Genomic DNA, 15,317 nt, shown 5'->3' with positions numbered 1-15,317 from the left:
AATAATCTGATGATCAGAATAAACTGGTGATTATAATAGAATCAGGGGCATAGAAAGGGAGTGGACTGACTATTCTTAGGGGGGGGGAAGGGGTCTGGGGGATGTGGGAAGAGACTGGACAAAAATCGTGCACCTATGAATAAGGACAGTTGGGGGGGGTGAGGGAGGAGAGTGGGAGGGGAACCGGGTGGAGGGGAGCTATTGGGGGTAAAAGAGGAACAACTGTAATAATCTGAACAATAAAGATTTAATTAAAAACAAAAAATAATAATAAAAATAAAAAGATAAATACCAAAAAATAAAAATAAAATGCCAAATAAACCTTGAACAGTGAAAAAAAAAATCAATGGGAAAATATCTGCAGGTATAGATTAAAAAAAAAAAAAAAGAACAATAGGAGTTGCTTCAACCAACAATGTACAAACCTGTGTAGTCAACCCGGCCTGCCTGTCCATGGTATAACCTTTCAACTTTAATTAGTGTAAACATTAGGAACACCCTTTTTAAAAATCCTTGACTTACTCCTCTCCATGACAACTCAGCCAATGTCTTTTGTTGTGTATTCCTCTGTCTTAAAAGTAAAGAAAACTGTGTTGTTTTTCTTTTATTTGTTTGTTTTACTTTGTTCCTGGATATTTTTCTATTCTGGTAGCCTTTTATCCTTTGCACCCTTTCCTTGGGCTCTAACCCAGAGAAGTGAAACCGTCAAGTTCCCAAGGATGTAGGTACAAACACGCCCTTTGTAGCATTCAGCACAGGTCATACAAGTGGAAACCACTGAATGCTCATCAACAGAGGAATGGCTGGGTGCACTGGGGAGCACCATGCAGCCATTTAAAAGAATGAGTCAGATGCATAACTATTGAGCTGCAGAGGTTTCCAAGAGATCTATCTCTTGAGTGAGAAAAGCAAGCTTCCGGAAAATGTATACAGTGCAGCACAAATCTCTTTTTAAACAATTTTTTTTTTTGTCTATGAAATGTAAGGTCCATCCCCCTCACCCATACCCTCTGGGGAACAACAGTGAGAGGAACTTTGATCAAGAAGCTAACTTGTTCTGCAATGAGAAAAACCTGAAGTCATTTTCAAAGTCCACCATTTCTTACTTCTTTTCAGTCGGGTCAAGTTTCTAAACTTACTAAATCTCTGTTTTCCGGCTAATGAAAAAAAAAATAGGATTCTACCAAGTCTCCTATCTACCTACTCCAGGACTTCTGTGAGGATCAAACGAGGATGAGGCACAGGAAAATGCTTCACAGACATTTGGTTAAAGTGTAAAATATTTGCACCTGGCTATAAAGCAAGTCATGTTCCTGGGCTGAAGAAACTGCAAGGAGGCTAGTCATCACTAGGGAGAGGAAGCCGGGCATTGCTACATGACATCACTACCTGGAAAGACACTTAGCATATTAGCCTTTTGTGTATATAGATGTAGTTTTGCAACTTAGAGCAAGGAGCCCATCTCAGTTAGGCTCCCACCCTCTCACAGAAACTGGGAGATAGGGCTGCTGTCTTCCTAGATTTCAAAGAGCTGGCTCCCAGGTCCTTCCGAAAGACATTCCTGTGGCACAAAACTGACAAGTAGCTTATTTAGCTTCTAGAAAGATCTACACACATTTCAAAGAGACAAAGAACTTATAATTACAAGTTTGCTAAAGTAAAATGCTCTAAGAAAAGAGAGTGTGGAAAATCTATGTTTAACAGGGAGAACCAAGTCTCTTATTTACCACTAGAGGCCCATTGCAGGAAGGTTCCTGCAAGAATAGGGCTTCGCAGCTGGAGCAAAGCAGAGAAGAAAGCAAAACCCGCCGAGGCAGGCTTCGCTCCTGCCTCCGCCATCCCGCTTGCTTCTCCGCACTTTGCTCCCTTCTGCACCACTTGGCTTCCTTCTATGTTGTCTTCAGTTTTCACTCCACTCCTGTGTATGCAAATTAACCGCCATCTTTGTTGGGTTAATTTGCATACTCATCTGATTGGCTGGTGGGCATAGCGGAGTGACACCAATTTGCGTCTTTCTCTTTTATTAGTGTAGATGTTTTATTTTTCCTTACAGTTACCATTTTTCCTTATGTGTGCAACAGGACGGTCCAAGGGCTTGACTTTGCCTGGGCCTTTTGCAGCAGGGAAGCCCACATCTGCCACATGTGCATGCCAAAGCTAAACCCCTTTTCTCCAGACTCCCGGGCCCTGGTCTCTGTGCCAGTAACTGACTCCCACGTTCTCATTACCTCTCTTTGCAGAATAAGTATCACCAGCAGAGAAGCAGGCTGATGTATGGACTGATTCTGGATGTAGGGATGAAACAAACTCTCTTTTCTAGGTAAAAGTGATCCCTAAAGGGTGTGTGTAGAAAGGCCAGATTCAGTTCCTGCATAGGATGGGAATGTGAGCCAATCTATTTGCTTAGGACAGGATAGAGTGACCCAAAAACTGGCGCTAACTGGGGGCCAGCATGTGGCAGACACCAATCCTGAGCACAGAGGATGTAGGCAGGAGTGGGCTTAGAACATAAGAAGGGGAAGGGCATCCAGTTCAGATCATACACTTCCATGAAGTCTGAAGTCTGGAAGGCAAGACTAGAATCCCTTTTATCCTCACCAATAACCAACATCCAAAGTCATTTTTGAGGGTTTGGCTCAAGAAGGCAGATTTACCTTGCCCTGGTTTACCCAGCCAGCAGTCCTATTCACTGTGAGCCAAAAGCTGACAATGACTTAGACCAAGAAGATCTACATTAGGGACCTACCAAGGGCTTCATCTGGTTGCTGGGTGGGTGACAAAGCCTGAGCCCTGAATCATCTTTCTAATGTGTACAAAGTCCCTAACCAGCACTGGCCCTCTCCTGTCCCCTGGTTTCCTGCCCTGAGTGCCATGAAGGACCAAGAAATAGCTGGGGTTGAGTGGGATTAAGACAAGAAGGAAGAAGAAAGTAGAACTTCATGCCTAATAAAACCTGTTCCCATATAATTTTTTATATGTGAAGAAGCAGGCACCATGGTCAGTAAAATGAGGCCATTATAAATATTTACCTGGAATATAAGGAAGACAAAAAGGCTGCATTCACCTGGAAAGGGCAAAGTTCATGAGAACTGTCCATGTATCCTGGGCCCCTAAGTGACTCCATACTGCACCCTAATACCCAGACCCCTAACCCTTCCTGCACCCATTATGAAGGTTGGACAAGAGGAGGCTCTCACTGCCTGCCTCCGTTAGGCCTCCTTCAATATCTGGTGTAACTACGACCCTAATGCCAGGATGCTTGCAACCAGGTTCAGGGAGAGGCAGGGAGCAAGTCTCTGAGCTGTTACTTTTCCAGGTTCTAGGCAGCCTGGCAACCTCTGGTCACTTATTGAAGGACGGGGCTCAGATGCGGTAGAAATCAGGAACTGAAGACTTTCCGTACGATAGGGGTCTAGCAGCCCAGCCAAGCCTCCCAGGCTGGCCTTCCATATGTTGACCACCGCCTTCCCACGGTCCCGGTCCAGAAAAAGGGAAACTTTCCCCTCCAGAAGGGGAAGGCCCACTCACCCCCTCTATCAACCAGCTCTCCAAAAGGCCTGGAGGCCTGGGGAGTGTCCTCATCCTTGCTCCCTCCAACCTGGAGGCTCTTGGCCCCAGGCCTCGCCCGGAGGTTCAGAGGCGCTCTGCCGCATCCATCCTCTAGGCCTCACCCGGGCCAAGGGCCCCTTTATCTTCCCACAGCAGCTCGAACCAGTAGGCGCTGCCCTTCCCCATTCTGCTGGGCAGCTGGCAGGTTGGGGCTCGTCTGGGGCGGAGACTTGGGAGCGCCTGAAAGTAGTGAGGAGGGCGGGACCCAGACTCATCTTTAAAGACCCAAACTGGCCCTAGAGCTTCTGCACTCCCGCCCGCGGTCTTGAGAGGACCCGGCTCCCTGTCGCCTTGGCTACTAGAGTTCCGTCATGGGCCGCTACCGCATCTGCGTGGCCACCGGGGCCTGGCTGTTCTCTGGGTCGCACAACCGCGTGCAGCTGTGGCTGGTCGGGGAGCGCGGGGAGGCGGAGCTGGAGCTGCAGCTGCTGCCGGTGCGGGGCCAGGTCAGCGGGGGCAGCTGGGACCCCAATCCCCGCCGGGCTCACGGCAGGAGGTGGGAGGGGGGGCGAGTAACCGCGAACGCGCCCATTGGGACTCTGGGGAGTTGGGACGCCTGCCCCTAAGCGGGGAGAGGGTCGGGCTGGGCTCAACCCCTTTCTCCCTCCCCCACCGACCGTGGTCCCCGCAGCCTCCACTACTTTCCCAGTTGACCTCAGGCCAGTGTCGTGGGCTCAGTGGTCAAAGGGAAGGTCCTCCGAGAGCGCAGGCGCGGTGAGAGCTCAGTTAGTGGACGGGGTAGGTGATGATGCTCAGTGTTCAATTCAAGACACTCAGGGCCTCGCCCCGCCTTCCTGTTCTCCGAGTGAGACGGGGCATCTGAGACCCACCGCGCGGGTGTTGGGAGGAGGCAATGCTGCCCCTGGAGGCCTTGTCCCCGGACTCCACAGAGGACCCCGCACCCTCGGTTAAACGTCCTCTGCCGGGTCCCCGCTACCAAGTCCCACCGGGTTCTGTCCCCACAGGTGGAGGAGTTTGAGCAGGACGTTCCCCAGGACTTGGGGCCACTGCAGTTTGTGAAGTTACGCAAACACCACTCCCTGGTGGACAACGCCTGGTTCTGCGACCTCATCACCGTGCAGGGCCCAGGAGACTTAGAGGAGGCCGCCTTCCCCTGCTACAGCTGGGTGCAGGGCAAGGGCGTGCTGACCCTGCCCGAGGGCACCGGTGAGGGGCCGCCTCAGGGAAGTGGGAGCAGGGCCAAGGGATTAGTGGGGGAGAGGGCAGAATTGCACTGAGGCTTGAAAAAGTGCGTGCTTAGGAGGTTAAGGGTGGGCCAGAGAGAGATGAGGAAAGTTATACATAGAATTTAAAAGGCTGGAAGTGGGACTGGACAGGGAAGCGAGTGATGTGTAGATCCCACCTCCCAAGAATGTGAGCAGAGGGAATGGGAGGTGCAGCCATGCTGGGAAACAGAAGAGCCAAAGTAAAGTGGAAAGAAATCTCCGTGTGACTGGGAACCAGTTAGGGCAGGGACAGGTAAGGCTAACACATGGGACCCCTGAGAGGAGGCAGGGAAGGGAAGCAATAAATGATATGATGTGAAGAACTGGTTTGGCTGTGAAAACAGGGAAGACAACTGTGAGGCCAGGGAGCACACTGACTGGGGTGGGGATGAATGAGGACAGCAAATATTGAATTAGTTGCTGTGGGAAATGAGAGAGGAATACAGAGACAATGAGAGCAAGAACAAATAAGGATGGAAATATGAAATATATGATTTTGATATAGGTATAAGTAGTGATAAGAGTAGGAAGAAGCCAGTAAATATAGAAGCACACAGAGCATTAGAGGTGTGGCAGGTGAGGTTCAAGAAGTGAATATTTACCAAATATATAGTAGAACAAAAGATAGGGATGATTAAGATTTTATCACCATAATTCAGGTGATTTATCCAACCATAGATATGGATGAAATCGGATCAAGTAGGGAAAGATGGATTAAGGGACAAGAAAATGATGGCAAACATGACACTTTGGTCTCAAGGCAAGAGACGGGGGCTGAGATAAGTGAGACCAGGAGGGCAAAGCTGGGATAAATGTGTCTGGGGAATCAATGAACTGAGGAACAGACGGAGATAAAAGCAACAGAGCACAACTGAACACAGGGACTACGATACGAAAAGGACGGTGAGGACAGAGCACAGGAACACGCAAAACTGTGTGGCCAATTGTCTTCATGTCTCCCCAGCCCGCCTGGCAGGAGACAATGCATCAGATGTGTTCCAGAAACATCGAGAGAAGGAACTGAAGGAAAGACAGCAAGTATACTGGTGACCACCCACCCATATTAGACCCCAAGTTTCACCCTCCCCCTGACCCTGCCCACATCACTGACCTGAACCTTGTCCCCATGTCCTAGCTGGGCCACCTGGAAGGAAGGGTTACCCCTGACTATAGCTGCAGGCAGTGAGGACGATCTACCTCCAAATGTGAGATTCCACGAGAAGAAGAGGCTGGACTTTGAATGGACACTGAAGGCTGGGTGAGGAAAAGCCTGGAGCTCAGAGTAGACTAAGGGCTGGGAGACCCAAGAATGGTGGTAAACAGTGAGGGGCTGAGGAGTCAGCAAAGGGGCTCATGCCTCAATGCCTGTCCTAGGGCACTGGAGATGGCCCTCAAGCGTGTGTACACCCTCCTGAGCTCCTGGAACCATCTGGAGGATTTTGATCAGATCTTCTGGGGCCAGAAGAGCAATCTGGCTGGTCAGTGATTCCCCCAGGTGTCTATAACCCCTTGATTGGCTGGAGGAGGGACATTGAGTTGTGGTGAATATACTCCTCCTCTTTGTTGTGATGAACATACAATATACAGATGAAGTATTATAGAATTATACACCTGAAACCTATATAATTTTATTAACCAATAAAATATAGCAATTTTTTTAAAAGCCTCCTCCTAACCCCCACTCTGACCCCACAGAGAAGGTTCACCAGCGCTGGCAGGATGATGAGCTTTTTGGCTACCAGTTCCTCAATGGCGCCAACCCCATGCTGTTGAGACGCTCCACCTCTCTGCCCTCCCGGCTGGTGCTGCCCTCAGGGATGGAGGAGCTTCGGACCCAGTTGGAGATAGAACTCCAGGTACAACCTCCAGCCCTTTATTGTCTTCTTGTCTGTGTGGGGAGAAGTGGTAAAGGGGAGGGACCAAAGGAAGGAGGCTATGGTAACCCACTATCCCTGAGTGCAGAGTCCTGTGCTGGAAAAAACCCAGAGATGATAAATTATGTAGGAGAAACTATGAGGAACTTCCAGCATAGATGTCCAAGGCACATACAGGTGGGGCCAGAGATGTTAACTGGGACAATGACATTCCCTGGCTGATGTCAGTGCTCCCAACACCAGTGTTCTTGGGCAGCAAGAAAGATGAAGACTGCACTATCATGTGGGGAGAATTGAGGAGGTTTCCTGGAGGTGGAAGCTGGATACAGGAAAGATGAGCTGGATGTAAGGCAGACGAACAAAGCAGGATGTGAGCATGTCCATGTGCATGTGTCTGGATTCCGTGGCAATGGCAGTCAGGGAACCTCTGTGCATTACTTGGCAGAGGAAGTGAGATTTGGACAGTGAGTGAAAGAGCATTTGCTGAGCTGATGGGCGCCCAACACAGGGAGCAGAGCACTAGGGGATGTTGGGGGAGGGGCACAATTTCTTGACAATGGGAGAGTTCGCAATGCCTACAATGCAAACTGGACTGAGAGGCCAGGTACTAAACCCAGACCTGCTACCACAAGCCTGCACAAGCCATCAGCCCACACTAGGTTGTTTCTTCATTTATTTAAAATGAGAGGAATTGGAACCCCGGCTGCTTTGGCTCAGTGGATAGAGCATCTGCCCACAGACTGAGGGTCCCAGGTTTGAGTTTGGTCAAGGGCACGTACCTTGGTTGCAGGGAACCTAGCCCTGGTCAGGCTGTGTGCAAGAGGCAACCAATCAACGTGTCTCTCTCGCATCAATGTTTCTCTCTCTGTCCTTCCCACTCCCTTCCACTCTCTCTAAAAATTAATGGAAAAATATCTCTGGGTGAGGATTAATAAAAATAAAATGAGAGGAATTGGACAAGAAGCTCTGATTCTGCCAATAGAACTCTGGTACTGATTAGGATAATGGCAAGAAGCTATATAAATATCTTTATTTTTAATTAAATTTATTGGGGTGATATTAGTTAATAAAAGATAAATGTCTATAAATGTCTCCCCCCCACTTTGCCCTGTTCCTCTGGGAGTAGATCTTGAACTCTAACCATGAATATGTTCCTCTGTTCCCCAGAAGGGTTCCCTGTTTGAGGCTGACTTCATCCTTCTGGATGGAATTCCAGCCAATGTGATCCGAGAAGAGCAGCAGTACCTGGCTGCCCCCCTTGTCATGCTGAAGATGGAACCCAGTGGGAAGCTGCTGCCCATGGTCATCCAGGTGAGGCACCGCCTCCCAACACTGCTCTCTGTTCATCCTAATCTCTGCTCCCAGGGACCCAGCCCTCTGGCTTTTGGTTCCCAAATTCAATCCTCACTCAGTGAGACGTGTCCTCATGTCAGTCTTTGCTTGCAGCCTGGTTTTCCCTGACTCACCCAACTGGAAGTACCTGTTCAAGAGTCATAATGGCCTCTTGGAGTTCTCACCCTGTACTCAGTGGTTCTCAAACTTTAGAGTGCGTTAGAACCACCTGAAGGGCCAGTTAAAACACAGGTTCTGGGTCCACCACCAGATTTTCTGATTCAGTAGATCTCGGGTGGGGACTGAGAATTTGCCTTGCTAACACGTTCCAAAGTGATGCTGATGCTGCTAGTTTGGGAACACACTTTGAGAATCACTATTTACTCTCTCCGTAGCCTTGACTCTAAATACACATTGTTTCCCAAATATCTTTTCTCCCAAAGTTCTCAACATTCAGCAAATACCGTCAATTATCTAACACATCCAGCTTCTCCTTTTCAATCCTCCCACCCTAACTCAGAACCTCACCACAGTTCTCCCAAACCACTGTTAGAATCTCCTTACTGGACTTCTGCTTCTGACTCTCCTGCATTCAACCTGACCATCATGGCACTCATATGGCCGCACAGCCAGTGAGAGGCAGGGTGGAAGGGTCCTCGTTCCTCCTACTAGATTATAACTTCCGGGAAAAGAATAACCTTACTTAGTCCTCTCTGTTTCCCCAGGAATGGTGACCATAATATCCTTCATAAAGTAGGCGTTCAATAAATGTTCAATTTCTTTTTCCCAGATCCAGCCTCCCAACCCCAGCTCCCCGACCCCATCACTGTTCCTGCCTTCGGATCCTCCACTTGCCTGGCTCCTGGCAAAGTCCTGGGTCCGAAGTTCAGATTTCCAACTGCACCAGCTCCAATATCATTTGCTGAACACTCATTTGGTGGCTGAAGTCATTGCTGTCGCCACCATGAGGTGCCTCCCAGGACTGCACCCTGTCTTCAAGGTAAATCCTCTACCCTCCATGTTCCATCTTGCTCAGACCCAAGAGAGGAAATGGCCAGTATCAAATGCTACTGCAGCAGCAAAACATGTTTATACCAATTTGTGAAAGAAAGAGGGAAGAGTAGAAGGAAGACTGTATCAATATTTTAAGACTTATATTTTAATTGCATCAAGTCACCTAATGTTTCTTCAGGACATGTTATAAGGGAACCCTCTGAAATTCCAGAGACCTGACCATCTAGCAATGAGCCTGGAGTATTACTGGAATATTGTTAGTAAAACAAAACCCTTGCTCCTGTCTTAGGAGATTTGTTGTTTATCCAGGAAGACAAGTGATGCCCATAAGAACCAACCAGAGAAAAATATCTGGAACTAGAATTTGAAATCACAAGAGACGGCCTATAAACACTATAGTATTGGTGGGGAATGTCCTACCCCAACTGAGGAGTCTGCTGTGGGAATGGATCAAAAGGCAAGGAGAGCACTCCAGTAGGTTACTTATACCTGCCCAGGAAATAGGTGGAGAAAGACATGCAAGGTGGTTACAGGAATGACAAGAAAACAAATCAAAGACTTGGAGGAAACAGCAGGTGCAAATGCCTACAAATAACATTAAAGAGAGAAAGGTCACAAGTCTAAGCTGCAACATCTAAGAGCACACAGGGTGGGTGTGTTGTAATTTTATAAAAGAGCATTTCAGCGTAAGGAGAACTGAACTATGTTTTAAGCTGGGGGTTTACACCCTGACCCCAAAACCTGCCCAATAGTAGCTATGGCCTCAGTGAGTCTGGGGTAACATAGATGAGATGGAATCTGTGCGATTAATAGAATCTTGGATTTTACTGACCTCATGGTGCTCCTGCATCACAATCTGCTGCTCACCCCCCTTTACTAGTTCATCCCTCTCCACACCTCCATCCACTCACCAAAACAGCTTCATCTCCTGGCAAACCGCTGAGCTGTTATCAGGACACACAGGAGAACGAACCTGTAATGTAGGCAGGCTCTGGATTCAGACTGCCAGCATCTAATCCTGAATCCTGGCCTCAGAACTGACCAGGGGCTTGCTTCAGTGTCCTCATCTCTAAATGAGGACAACAGGAGCTCCACCGTGGGTTGATGAAGGATAAAATGACATAACAATGTAACACAGGCTAAAAGCTAGAAAAACCATTAGTTCCTGATATTATTATTACTATTATTAGGAGTTGTTTGTTCTTGGGTATCTTCTCTCCTACTGTGGACTTTAGACTTTCTGTGACATTTGGCCTCTTTCATGAATTTTCTGAAAAGTTTCAGATTGTGAGCTGCTTGACACCAGAGATATCACTTGGGTCATTCCTTGTATCCAGCATCAACTCAGATAAATACCAACACTACAAGAAACCTGTATATCAACAACAATAATGAGAGAGAACACAAAATAGTCTGAGATAAAAAGAACTGTATGTGAGGATCAGGGGGCCTTTACCTAAGGAAAGCTATTTTTAAAAAGCTATTAAAGCCCTAGCTGGTTTGGCTCAGTGGATAGAGTGTCTGCCTGTGGACTGAAGAGTCCCAGGTTTGATTTTGACCAAGGGCACATGCCCGGGTTACAGGCCTGATCCCAAGTAGGGGGCGTGCAGGAGGCAGCCAATCAATGGTTCTCTCTCATTATTGATGTTTCTATCTCTCTCTCCCTTCCTCTAAAATCAATAAAAAAACTAAATATTTTTTAAAGCTTTTAAAGATAGAGGGGACCTAACTGCCTAACTGGGGGTTGGGCAGATTTGACGACAGCCCCTCTGCTGCTTAAGTAGGTAGCTCAGAATGGCTCCTCTCATTCTGACTAAAGGTGCTCACCCCCTAAAAGCCAACAGTGAAGCTACCAGAGGATAAGGGTGGGGCTTTGATAATGGATAGAGGGGTAATTATAAGCTATGAGGATGCAAATGATAGAAGAACAAAAGAAAACCAAAAGGGGCTGATTCTTTAAAATCAAACACTCAAGGTAGAAATAATGAAGACAAATGATACAGCTGAGACGTAAAGACTTGTGTGTGTACTAAACCCTCTTCATACGTCACTCATCTAAGCATCACCACTGCCTCCTGAAATAAGAAACCCTATTATCACCCCCTGTTGGCAGATGAGGTGACAGATAGGGGATGAGACAGATTATTATTAGAGGGTCCAGTACCTTGGGCAAGGATCCAAGTGTAGATTGAGACCCAGGGAGGTCTAGCTCCAGAGCCTGACTCACAGGGGAGTAAAGAGCATGAGAATGAGTGACCAGAGAAGTAGAAGGAGGCCAGCCTGCAAAGGCGCTAGCAAGGAGGAAAGCATCAAGAGGACAGGAGGCCACCATGCTGAGCGCCACTCCCTGATAAAGAAGGGCCCAAGCACGTCCTCCATAAACCACTCCTCCAACCTTCTCCATCCAGCTCCTGATCCCACACACCCGCTACACCATAGAGATCAACACACGGGGACGGGGCCAACTCATCTCAGATGAAGGTGTATTTGATAAGGTAAGAGGGTAATAGAATGTGGGGCTACCTAATCATCCAACTCTGCATGACCTCCTGTCACTTTTAAGATCCCAGACTGACCTGGCTGGTGTGGCTCACTTGGTTGAGCATTATCCCATGGACCAGGAGGTGACTATTTGATTGCTGGTCAGGGCACATGCCCGGGTTGTAGGCTCAATCAACAGTAGGGCATGTGCAGGAGGCAGCTGATAGATGTATCTCTCTCCCTCTCCCTTTCTCACTCTTTAAAATCAATTTTAAAAAATGTATTAAAAATCCCAGACCAACCTGTGTAAATGTCCTGACCCTTAAATCCAGGAGCCTTGTCCCTTTATACCAATGCCATTAAATGTGAGAACCCCACATCTGAACCTCTTGTATACTATGCCCTGTCTTCTTCCTCAAGGCCTCTCATCTCTTTGTCCCAGGGTATGAGCATCGGCGGAGGCGGCCATGTGCAGTTGATGCGTCGGGCCTTGGCTCAGCTGACCTACCGCTCCCTCTGTCCTCCTGACGATCTGGCTGACCGAGGCCTGATGGGCATCCCAAGTGCCCTCTATGCCCATGATGCTTTACGGCTCTGGGAGATCATTGCCCGGTGGGTGAGAGTGGGAGCTGAGAAAGGAAGGGCCACTGGGGACAATGAGAATGGGGCTTTGGCCTGAGGTCAGCATGGGGCAAAAGGAACATGTCAAAAGAAGGTTCAGACATGAGGAGCAGAGGACTCAGTCCTGAAAGAGAAGAGGAAGAATGAGGAGACAGTGGGTAAGGTCTGATAAGAAAGAGACCAGGATGGGGGTAGACAGCCTCGGCTGGGATAGCTGTGGATGGCGGGAGGGATCTGAACACACCAGGGTTGTTGTCAGGAAGAATGACTACACCATATATAGAGAATTTCTAGAAGTAATGACCCACATTTTCATTCTTTTCTACACTAATGTGTAGAAAGAGCTGGGGAATGTACCAAAAGACAAGTCTTAAAGGATCTACACTCAGACACAGTAAGAGTGTGTTGGACAGAGGCCACAGAAAAGGAGTAGAGGTCAGAGGCTACAGCCTTGTACGCTCAAGGAGCTCAGCTCCCTTCTCCTCTGGGCAGGTATGTGGAAGGGATCATCCACCTCTTCTACCACGGGGATGACGTCGTGAGAGGGGACCCTGAGCTGCAGGCCTGGTGTCGGGAGATCACTGAGGGGGGGCTGTGCCAGGCCCAGGATCGAGGTGAGATCCCTCCCCAGAGAAGGAAACTCCTCAGACACTCTGCCCAGAGCCCCTTGTCAGCCTTGCCTTCTGGGGACATGATCCCAACCCCTCATTACCCTCTCTCCCTCCACACATGAAGCATCTGGATCCCATTCCTACCTTCTAAGTGTTAGGACCATCCTAGAAACCCAAGGGTTATTCCCCTCAAAGACCCTGAACTTCAACTTTTATGTCCCTTTCCGCTGCCTAGTCACAGATGCCTCCAAACTGCCACAGCATGGGGCTCAGTGGGTCCAGAACCACAGCCAGTGGGTGGGGGATCTGCCCAGGCCCTACTAGAGGCATCTCTCCCATGGTGTCTATTTTCCTGCCTGAGGATATGAATGGGAAGATTTTCCCACCAAATCCCACAATGACCCACTCTGGTTTTCCTTTCTTATCCTGTCTGCTACTGTCCAGCACACACAGAGGGTCCAGGCATACTGCACACTTTACCACAGTGCACGGTCATTCTAGGTGCAAGTTCAGTACTGTACATGCTTTGGCTCAAATCTAAACTCAGTTCCCTGTCCCTTAGAGCTCACATTCCTTTGCCAATCTGTCCTCCCCCGACCCCTGCTGGGATCTAGTCACTGGCTTAAGATCTAGTCATTAGCTTTAGCATACCCGAATCACATTTAACTGCTGGGGAAGAAACTGCTTTTCTTGAGCTCTCCTAGGTTCATCCTCGTCTCTCTAGCACACGTGGACCAACCTGGACTGCTTCAAATCGTCCTTCAGTCCCTGCTCCTCACACTTCACCCCAACATCTCTACCTCTGTAGGACACCTACAGACATTTACTGGGGAGCCATTGTGGTCAGACCCGGGAGATGCAGTGAGCAATAAGCCAACACCTATGCTCTGGAGGGGCCTCTCCCTGCAGAATCTGAGGCAGCACCATCCCCACCCTCCCAGGACCAAACTCTCTAGGACATCTCAGTACCTTCCCTTAGGCTCCACATGCCCCCAAGTCTCTACTTCCTCTGCCTGGCCATCTTTTCCCCAACTATTATCAACTGCATTTCGAAAATACAACTTTCACATATTAACTTTAACCTCCAACTAACGGCCTCTCATTCTCTCTCTCTCTGTTCTCATAGATGACTTTTCCCTAATTTTCCCAACAGACTTAAAGAGGAAATGTGTTAAGATTAAAACTGTCAGAAATTAGCAGTCAGGATCCCAAGTTCAAGGTCAGCCTCTGCCTTTTCCCAACTGTGTCTGTCTTATCTATAAAAGGAGAGTGATTATACTTGTTCCACTTAACTGATAGGGTGATTGGGCAGCCTGGGATAAGCTTTGTAGAAAGCCTCTCTTGGCTGTGACACTAGGAATCCATGACTTCTCCTATTCCTCACCTTATAATTCAGGAACTTCTAATTCCCTGTCTGGGAATAGGGAGAAGCAACCCTAAATTCTTAACCATTTTTTAAGGCAGAAGATATTTGATTAGTCAATCTTTTCCGCCTCCAACCCTTCCATAATGACAATATTATTATTTACTAAGCACGTGTATCAATTTTTTATACATTATCTCACTTATAAGGTAAGTATCATCTACGCTTTACAGGTGAAGAAATTGAGGTCAGAGAAGTTAATTGGCCTAAGAAGGTATCCAAATTAGATTGCTTGAGCCTGAACTGAAAATCATGTCTGATGCAAATATATTTTGAATAAATGAACCAACACCCATCAATTCTGAAACACAGACATCCACCTTTATTTCTCTCCTCTCGTGCTGTAGCCTCTAGATCCTGTTCCTTTCCTCCCCAGGTTTCCCTGTCTCCTTCCAGTCTCTGAATCAGCTCTGCCATTTCCTTACCATGTGTGTGTTCACGTGCAGTGCCCAGCATGCGGCCATCAACCAGGGCCAGGTATGGACAGATAAAAGCCCAGGTCCCTGAAAGCAAGTGTCAGGACCTCAAGATGCCCTAGAGCAGTGATGGCGAACCTTTTGAGCTCGGCGTGTCAGCATTTTGAAAAACCCTAACTTAACTCTGGTGCCGTGTCACATATAGAAATTTTTTGATATTTGCAACCATAGTAAAACAAAGACTTATATTTTTGATATTTATTTTATATATTTAAATGCCATTTAACAAAGAAAAATCAACCAAAAAAAATGAGTTCGCGTGTCACCTCTGACACGCGTCAGTGATGGTGAACCTATGACACGCGTGTCAGAGGTGACACGTGAACTCATTTTTTTGGTTGATTTTTCTTTGTTAAATGGCATTTAAATATATAAAATAAATATCAAAAATATAAGTCTTTGTTTTACTATGGTTGCAAATATCAAAAAATTTCTATATGTGACACGGCATCAGAGTTAAGTTAGGGTTTTTCAAAATGCTCTAGGTGCTTCTGCCTTCAAACTAGAAACTGACTGATCCTTTGTTCGTTCTTAGGTTCCTCTGGGGCATCACAAAGAACAGTATTTCTCGGGATCCAAGACCAAAGCTGTACTAAACCAATTCCATACAGATCTGGAAAACTGGGAGAGGGAAATGACAGCCCGGAATG

At 47.7% G+C, this 15,317-nt stretch overlaps 1 protein-coding gene across 1 annotated transcript; it reads left to right on the top strand.

Annotated features, from left to right (window-relative positions):
• Window positions 1-3,920: 3,920 nt before the first annotated feature.
• On the top strand, window positions 3,921-14,789 carry LOC102248372 (arachidonate 12-lipoxygenase, 12S-type-like). The gene is made up of 12 exons (XM_014549171.1): window positions 3,921-4,055; window positions 4,575-4,776; window positions 5,800-5,881; window positions 5,971-6,093; window positions 6,210-6,313; window positions 6,531-6,691; window positions 7,877-8,020; window positions 8,832-9,041; window positions 11,464-11,550; window positions 11,979-12,148; window positions 12,650-12,771; window positions 14,568-14,789. The coding sequence occupies exons 1-12, from the start codon at window positions 3,921-3,923 to the stop codon at window positions 14,696-14,698; spliced, it is 1,671 nt and encodes a 556-aa protein (XP_014404657.1). The 3' UTR covers window positions 14,699-14,789.
• Window positions 14,790-15,317: the final 528 nt, after the last annotated feature.

Source organism: Myotis brandtii, unplaced genomic scaffold (genome assembly GCF_000412655.1).
Source record: "Myotis brandtii unplaced genomic scaffold, ASM41265v1 scaffold5360, whole genome shotgun sequence".
NCBI lineage: Eukaryota > Metazoa > Chordata > Mammalia > Chiroptera > Vespertilionidae > Myotis > Myotis brandtii.
This window is presented reverse-complemented; position numbering and strand designations above follow the sequence as displayed.

Coding starts and splice junctions, on each gene's coding strand:
- LOC102248372 (XM_014549171.1), top strand. CDS start 3,921: ATGGGCCGCTACCGCATCTGCGTGGCCACCGGGGCCTGGCTGTTCTCT. Junction 6,314..6,530: donor CCAGAAGAGCAATCTGGCTG/GTCAGTGATTCC, acceptor CTGACCCCACAG/AGAAGGTTCACCAGCGCTGG. Junction 11,551..11,978: donor ATGAAGGTGTATTTGATAAG/GTAAGAGGGTAA, acceptor TCTTTGTCCCAG/GGTATGAGCATCGGCGGAGG.